The 9,277-nt window shown below is 37.4% G+C and overlaps 1 protein-coding gene across 2 annotated transcripts in view; it reads right to left on the minus strand.

Moving 5' to 3' along the window:
- LOC149077130 (BAR/IMD domain-containing adapter protein 2-like) overlaps positions 1-8,020 on the minus strand; it is a 61,304-nt gene extending 53,284 nt beyond the window's left edge. Inside the window, exon 1 of one of the 2 annotated variants that reach the window (XM_089244862.1) lies at positions 7,667-8,020. In XM_089244862.1, coding sequence (XP_089100988.1) covers positions 7,667-7,714 — 48 coding nt within the window. In that variant the 5' untranslated portion in view covers positions 7,715-8,020. The remainder of the gene's footprint in view (positions 1-7,666) is intronic. The other variant, XM_089244863.1, reaches the window with a different exon arrangement.
- Between the last annotated feature and the right edge of the window lie 1,257 nt (positions 8,021-9,277).

The following is a 9,277-nucleotide window of genomic DNA, read 5'->3' on the forward strand; positions in this document are numbered from 1 at the left end:
GAATTTATAATAACCACGATGACGCAGGATTTGTCGAATCCCTTGGTCTATCTATATACAGAAAGGGTGCTAAACCTTTGAGAGTGCGAGATACTTCATTTGGTGTTGAAATCGGGTCGCGGGCCACCTGAATGATCTGGAACTGTGCCGCGGGTAACATAAGTGACGTGGAACCAACTCGAATTTCGAGGAGCCAAACAAAAATGGCCCAAAATAGCGTATCCCTTGACTTGTAGACCCTTTCCACGCTAACAGACACGCCGACATTAATTCGACTAATTCCCTCTTTTCACCCTCACCCTACGTCAGGGGTCTTCAAACTTTCAGACACGGCGGGCGAAACTGAAACTTCCCTCAAAGCGCGCAGGCCACCAACTCATGTAAATTAAAGACATTTTAATAGGAGGAGACCGAGTAAGAGCGGAGAAAAAGCAATTGGAGACTGATAAGTGTTTAAAATTTCAGAGTAAATAAATTTCGATTTCTTCATAAATTTTTCACTAATTCTGAAAACGTTTTTGATTGATTAATTGATTAAACTAATTAATTCTGAGATGGATTTTGACCCGAAATCACATAAAATGATTATTTATTTTGGTAATTCTGAAATTATTTTCAATAATTACGCAATTACTCTTTTATTGTTAAATAATTTATCAGAAATCACGAATTTTATTTCTTATTGATTCATGAGAATTTTTTTTCGCTAATTCTGAAATTATTTGTTTCAAAAATTATTTCTTTCATTAATTCTCAGTTTTCATCAATTTTGTTCCGGAATAATCTCTCGTCCGATTCCGAATTTATTACTTCCATTAACCCTTTGAAAATCAAGGAACCCCAATGCAAAATACTGATTAAACACATGAATGAAGGTGGTGTTTTTCTTATTTTCTATCAAATACAGAGGAGTGCGCGGTAACCCAGGTCGATAAGATACTCGTCTAAAGTACCAAAGGATGTTTAGAGGTGTCGCGAGTTCGATACCCGCTTCGCCCTTGTCAGAAAAGTTTTCTGGCACAGGGGTACAGAAGTCAAGAATTTCAGATACGTCATTCGTGTTGGAAGGGGTTGTATAGTTATCAAAATAAAAATATTAACTTTCTATACGTGCTGCGCCCAGAAACCCAATTAGAAAGTTGTCCTGTCTCTCTCCTGATGCCAACAAAAAACTTACACGTTTCTAAGATATTTGAATTCATCAATCGGAGGAAATTTGAGGAAAGAACAAAACGGATAATGCTTCTTTCTCAACTTTTCTCCTATTTATGAATTCGGAAATCTCTGCGGATATTGGACTTACAAACGTGGAAATTTGGCATCACGAGAGACAGGACAACTTTCTAATTGGGTTTCTGGACGCAGCACGTATAGAAAGTTAACATTTTTATTTTGATAACTATAGAACCCCTTGCAATACGAATGACGTATCTGAAATTCTTGACTTCGCACATTCATATTTCGCAAGAATGACTAATATATGTCACCGCTTTCTTTGCTATCCCATTTTGAAAACAGTCGATTGTGGGACACTATGTACGTATAATCCGGTGTATATTTTTGATACAAATTACTGAACAACCAATTGCGAATGCTTTCATGCCGCGCGCTAGTTTATACGCGCCTTAAGATTAGTCGATTTTTCAGAGCTTACGGGAAGCTTTCGTACAATTTATTCATATTCTATAAATCTAAAAATAACACAACTGCAACTGACTAGTTTTTGTGCGGAAATAGTCATTCTAAAAAAGAGAAAAAACTGCTTATGACAACGAATTGGTGACGGATATTTACTAGCGTGAAACTAAGCTTTACATAGTTAAGTTACGGATCCACGGTCTTTGAATCCCAAAGGCATCGTAAAGTTGCTCCTTGTACAAGCAATTAAAAAGTTCGGCAACTGAGATTGTTAACAAGCAACACAAATATTGTTAGCCGGAGTAAAACTGTAAAAGAATCGTTAATTGCTTCTGTGCTTTACTGCTCATTATAATCGACTGATAATTTTTTCTCTCTCTTCTTTGTATAATTGTAAAACTTGAAAGGAATTCTAGTAAATGCGCTGATCAATAGGTTGACTTTCTCTCATCATGACGGTTAATTGGATTCATTTATGCTCGAGCCATTGGTATAAAAAGAGAAACAAGAGTAGTAATGAAGTTTTGAACTCACTATCACTTTCAAATATGAACTTTTCCCCCGTTAACCAGAAATTTCAATTTTTCCCTCATTTGATGGATCGAAGTAATTAGTGAATGTATTGCTTAGGTTTCGAATTACGCTCATCTCATCTACATCATATACAGCCTTTATATTACAGCCTTCACCTCATTTACATTATCGGCCTTTATCTCGTCGACCATTAGTCGTAGAGGTTTGGTTCATCAATCAAATCTATCTTTTTATATGGATACGCTGTTCTATAAAACCAAATTAGAAAGTAGTTGTCGTGTCTTTTCTGAGGGGGAAAAAAATCACGTTTCTAAGTGCACTATTCATTGTGATATTTGAATTCGAAAATCAGAACAAAATGAGAGAAAGAAGCATTGTCCGTTAGTTTATGCTGTTCTTTCTCGAACTTTTGACATTTTGAATTCAAAATCCGAATCCAAACCAACAAAAGTCGTACAGGGTGTACAACAAAAGACTTTTGAGCATTTCTCAAACAGGAATCATTGCTCTACGACGAACAGTTGAGATAAAGGTCGAGTTGTTACTTACAGGACAAACTGTATAAAGTGTCTCATTTGCATTTCACTCGATGTCGGTAAAGCATTATTCACGATCTTTAGAACGTTTTCTACACACAATTGTTCGTTAAACTACACGTTTTCAATGATCACAATTTGTACGATTATTCATTCCAGATTATTTATTGTATATATGTATATCATTGTTATTTTCATATAAATTAATAAATTTCCGGATACACCCATCCCCCGGGAAAGCTTCGATGTCTCTCTGAGATGGGAAGCGGGGTGTGTCCGGTCCTTCAATGTTCAATGTGTTAATTTCAATGCTATTTGAAGGGTAAGAACTAAAAATTTCTTTAAGAAATTCATTGTGACCCACCCTTTAAGTCATATATGACAAACTCTTGACCCGCAGACCAAATGTGGCCCTGAAAGTTATCTGATGCAGCGTGCCCCCAAATCTAATTTTGTAAAAATGAACTAAGCGGCACATTTACAAATCGCTTAAATGACCCGTGGCACAATTTCAGCGCATTTACGTGGCTCGTGGCCATTGGCGTACGCAAAGGGGGGGGGGGGTTTGGGGTTCTAACCCCCTCCGTCAAGCGGAGATTATAGTGCTATTTTTCAAGAAAAAAGTTAACCTCCTCAAGAAAAAAAAATTCAACTCCCTGAGAAAATTCTGCATACGCCTATTGCTCGTGGCACATTTTCAGATCACTGAAGTGACTCAAAGATCACGAAACACTCAAACTTCAAAAATGGTGGTTAATGACGAAAGCATCATCCAAACACCCCCCGTCCCCTCTTGTCATCAAAAGCCAGCAAATTGGAACCCCCCTCTCCACCATCGATGCTGACGTAATACTTGAATGACCCCAAACTAACCGGCCAGGGATTCCCAAATATTTTTTCAAGTTTACTGATACCTTGGAAATAAAATCGTAAATTTTAAACGTGGAGGCAATGCAGTGACATCTGAACTATTAGTGTTTTGACGAGGGGGGTAACCTAAACGTAGTTGGGAATCGAAGAGCTACCTTCCGGATTCACTAAAACTATACAGTGGACTCTTCTCCATACCGGACACTTTTGCAGCCAGCAGAAGAGTCAACACCAGCTCTAGTGGGCTGTAGATAGTAGTGTCTACCAACATACGTGATGCCAATTCATTATATTGACCACTCCCGTATTTCTGCACCAGAAATACGGGAGTGGGGGGACTAGGACTATATAGTAGAGTATTACACAGCCCTGGTCAATGACGCAGCCAACTGATCTAATGTATGTGCGTATAATGAATTGGCATCATTGTTATCATCATACTGCCCCCCCCCCCCCCCCCCCCCGACAGCGTATACTTTCGTATCTATCTCCTTCTATGCTATACACAGTGATAATTCGTGGGAACAATGCTAAAATTTGTTCATGTAAAAAATTTCTTCGCGTTTGTGAGAAATTAAGAATTTCGTCGTCAAGAAACTGTTTTTTAATTTCGTGCAAAGCTTTTCCAGTTTGAAACACTTGACTAGGTATTTTCACCAGTAGATGACAGCACATTAGTTCTCAATTTGTGCGAAAAATTTGCTCAAAAGGGAAATTTTTGGAAGAAATTTTACATCATTGTTACCAGGTTACCATCACTGCCTACACAGCAGGGTCGGACAAATCTCAGGCGTTAGGTCACCATGGAACACTAGAAAATCGGCATTTGACGCCTAAAATTTTCTAAATGTGGGTGCTAAATTGGAGTCTTAAGGATGGCACAAAATTTTCTGATTTCATTACACATCTTGTAACATGGGGAAAGTAAAATAAAACCGTATTCAAGACCATTTTCCTTGAGCAGTAAAACCTCTTTTGCGGACACCGGCGGGACAAAAAAAATTCGTCCGTAAAAGAGGTGACCGTTAATCAGGAGTTCGAAATGCATACTTTTACGGTAAAACCCTTCTTAACGGACACCCCTCCCCTCAGATGCGCGCGCGGTCACCCCTCTTTTACGGCCAAATAACTTCCCCTTGTACAATAAAAGTACGCATTTCAAATGGTCAATTTTACGGTTGAATTTTTTATCCCAAGGTGTCCCCAAAAGAGGTTTCACTCCCTGTATTATACTTTTTTTTCTTTCTTTCAAACCGAGCACAACTCAGATCTATCGCCATGGACAATTTACTACCTAATGAGCCGTTGGGATAAGCCAATGAGCAAACTTTAAGAGTGGGCCGAAGAAAAGGAAAAATTTGGCGGGTCGGACATATTAGGACATTGATCCATAATTGGAATTTTTATGCTTAGAAGTGAAGTGGCGAGATGTGGGTGTTCTTTAAAGATTTCCGCGGTTTCATTGAAAATGAGACAAGAGTTTATCTCTTACAACTGTGAAAAAGTGCTCCCAGGTCTGGGAAACGTACTCCAGTGTTTTTATTAATTTTTGAAAACACGGCACTCCGGAGATCAATTTTACGTTCTTTAGTAGCCATTTTGAAGCATGAATATACGCATGCATATTTTAATAACTTTATGCATATTTATTAGAGTGTGTTTCATTTTTTTTGCAAATGCGGTTTTTAAATCAATTTATATTTAAAATTTCACAACTATTTTTTTGCACAGGCAAAATTTTTCACACTTCCTTAAAAGAAATTTTTTTTAAAACACTGAAATTGAAAATTTCTGTACTATTATTTTAAAATTTGTCCCCCCCCCCCACACCACCCCAGTAGCACAGGCTAAAGATATGACAGTTCAGTCTATTTTATATCTATTTATCAAGAGATTCCACTGTATCGACACGAACAACATGGCCATAGGCGGGTACTGAGGGAGGGCGATCGTCCTAATCATCTTCCCCCGGTTCAGTAGAGAAACATTGTATTGTATATGCGGGAGGGAGGAGGTACACATCCCCCCCACTCGTTCGAGGAGCCCGTATCCGCTTATGACCACGGCAGCACCGTTCGCTGCAGGCAGGCTAGGGGGAAGATAAATATGTAGGCCCTAGATATCAATCTAGCTCAGCCCTACGTCTATATATTTTACCTGTTTTTGACACGAGTAAATCAAGCTCAGCATGGGTCCATACCAGGGGCCCCTTCGTGATCATTCATTGGCTTCTTAACGGATGGGCCAACGAGACCTGGGGTCCCCCATGAATTAAACAGATGTCCTCAAATCATTGATTTGGAGAAAAGATCTCTCAAATATTCATTAGATAATTTTGGATTTTTATCAAATCCGAATTTTTATTGAAGTTTTCTTCTATACAGATGAATTTTTCTCACTAATATTCAGTTATTACTTTCATTAATTTATTTTTCCATCCCCATTTTAGCATTCTCTTATCAATACTTTCCATTAGTGCGCAAATTATTTTTTTCACAGTCCTAATTATTTGTTCTGAAATTATTTCTTCAGTTGTTTTGAATTTTCACGGAGTTTTACTTGATTTTTGCGTAAATTTACACTGTTTTTAAAATTGCATTTAATTCGGAGTTCATATTTTTGTACAAACATATCTCAGCATCTGGGCTCGAAGAGCCCCCCCACCCTGGATACTATTTAAATCGTTAATACACCCCCAATTGGAAAGACAAATTAATTCCGTTATTTATTTAGCTTTCAGATTTCACTTTGACATTTTCTGGAAAAAATATACATACAATTTAATCGATATTTTTTTTCTTCTTTCATTGATAGTGTATGGCAGGGCAGTCTTAAGAGCATCATAAGCCCCCGGGCCAAGTGATTTTTCTGAGGCCCTTCCTAGTGAATTCTCGAAAACTTCAACCAGTTCTCATTTTTGAGGCGCTTCTCCTCTTAAGGCCTCTTGGCCCATGAGTTAATATGGCACTGAGTGTGGGCCTGGTGCAATCACACACCCCATACGAGCAGCTCTGGTCTGTATGGGCTATATGTACTTAATACGGGCTCGTATTACTTATGGACCTCCATTTTCATTTTTGAATGATCTGTTATTCGCTTATAAATAACCATTAATGAGTATGATGTACTTGAGCTGTTTCAAAAATTTCTGAAACAATTTTTTTTATCAATATCTGAAATTTTTTTTATCAAGTTTGAGAAAAAAATTGATCTAATTGTAATACTTAAATTTATTTCAAATATTATCAAATTTCATGTTCCAATTTGCATTAATATATATATGTACAAACGAAGTAAATCCCATAAATTGCTTCAAAGATCTGTGGCTGTGAAGCAAGGTTCTAACAAAGGCCTCAAGTGAGTGGGGGGGGGGGGTCACAAAGTTGAGATCTAGTTGAAATTCTCGACAGCACGAATGTAAATTTGTCTGGTACAGTCACTGAAAAGTCACACTGCCCGGGGGCCCCATGATGCTCTTAAGACGGCCCTCCAAGGGAGGTAAGCTGACCCTGTGAATTTTATTGTTCTACACTCTAAATTCACTATATATATGCAATAAGCAACATTTCGGCCCAGTTAACCCTTTAAGCGGTTTTTGAAATTTTCCTGATCCTCAATACAACTGCTGCATCGGAAATTTAAGCATTTTTTGCACCCGATATATTTCGGCGTGACTGAATAAAATAAAAAAAAAAAGATTAAGTTTGACGAGTTATCTCGGGATTGCCGCTGTAATGGTTGACCTAATAAATCCCAATGTTTAATTCACTGAAAATTCGGTCATCGCACAGTCTAATTCAACCACCGATATCGGATCCGAGAAAACGTCATTAAAAAAAAGAAAATGCAGCCACCATTTAGTAAAGATTACAAACCATGAAAGTAGAACATAGTGGAGATAAACACTCAACTTTGCCAAACACGACCATTAAAAACCATAAATATCCACTCTATTATCATCATCATAAAAACCGATAACACGCCATCTGTTTTAGACGCGCGAGCCATTCCCCACCCCCTACAAAAAAACAAAAATTTAATTAAAACAGCAAAATGTAATCACAAATTTAATAAAAAAAACAACTCACTTTATAAGCGCCGTCAACCAATTTCGCAGCTTCTTCGTTATCCGTCATTTTTCTCCTTTCAAGTTCAATATGAAATTTATTCACTATAAACACACACACACAACATATAGTACACGTGAGAGAATTGAGTTATTGAAATCCAAAGCACGCTTTTCTCATCACTTTTTTCGTAATACACACACAGACAACACACAAAAGGAGCAGCTGCGGAAGATTGCGTACTTCCTACACGAACACAGAGAGGAGAATACAAAGCGCGCTCCCCAGACGTCTCTCGTGAGATGACTCACGCCAGTCAGATCGCGTGGCGCCAAATCAAACATAAACTTTTCATCGGACGCCACTTGGCGGTGTAACGTATGAAGTTCTCAAGACGATTTATGTCTTCTTTATGGCCGGATTTGGCTTATGATTATGTGTGTTATTGGCGGTTACACTGATAATGATTAGTACTTTTCGTACGATGAAAATTGGTGATTTATTTCCGTTGTGATTTTAATAATTTCCCATTGTTGATGAATCATGTGTGTTCTTGGAGGTGGCTAGAAGATCATGATTTAATTTGTTTAAAATTTTATTTTTACGATTGTATTATCAATTGTTGTTAAATCATTGTAAGGCCGGGATTACACTATAAAAGTTTGATAAAAATTGATTATTAAACTTGAAAAATGCCACCAATAAGATTATCAGTTTCATTTGCTCGAATGTTACCTATGAGCTTTATTGGTTGAATTTTTTTGAGTTTTATGCAAGGGATTTTATCAAACTTTTATAGTGTAAAACTGGCCTTAGGTCGGGACTGCACTATAAAAGTTTGATTAAAGATCTTTTATAAAACTAGAAAAATTCAACCAATAGGCTCATCGGCTGCATTCGAGCAAATGCAACTGGTGATCTTATTGGCTGTATTTTTCACGTTTTACCAAAGATCTTTTACAAAACTTTTATAGTGTAATCCCGGCCTTAAAAATATTGTATAATGTAAAATTGTTATTTCAAAAACACAGATGTTGTGTTGAGAGCGCTATCGAAAATAAATTTCTGTCTAGAGTAGTTTCCTAAAGTGGGCAATATTACCCCTGGGGAGCCATGGAATGGTCGGGGGGGGGGTGATGGAAGCTTTGGGTATAATATAAGATCCTATGGGTTGGATTGGGGGGGGGGTGCGATGGGAAGAAAAAGGTTTTGAAGAAGGGAGTTGATGGAACAAAAAGTTTGGGAAACGATGTTCTTCTAGAGTATTGTTGTAATCTATCGTATATTCGTTGTATTATTGAAATCATTGTTATCACAAGTGATGAAATCCATTGCTATCAGAAGAAATGAAAACATTGTTGAACTCTGTTTCTGTCGTGATATAGTCAAAATCCATTTCTATCGAGAGCATTGTTGCAATAAATTTCTATCGAGAGCATTGTTGCAATAAATTTCTATCGAGAGCATTGTTGCAATAAATTTCTATTGAGAGCATTGTTGAAATCAATTTCTATCGAAAGCATTGGTGAAATCAATTTTTATCGATAACATTGTTGAAATCAATTTCTATCGAGAACTGTGTCGAAATCCCTCTCCATCGAGACCATGTTGAAATTAATTTCTATCGAGAAC

This window comes from Pholcus phalangioides, unplaced genomic scaffold (assembly GCF_987345545.1).
Source record: "Pholcus phalangioides strain wild (caught in Gottingen) unplaced genomic scaffold, Ppha-v1.0 ptg000015l_1, whole genome shotgun sequence".
Classification (NCBI taxonomy): Eukaryota; Metazoa; Arthropoda; class Arachnida; order Araneae; family Pholcidae; genus Pholcus; species Pholcus phalangioides.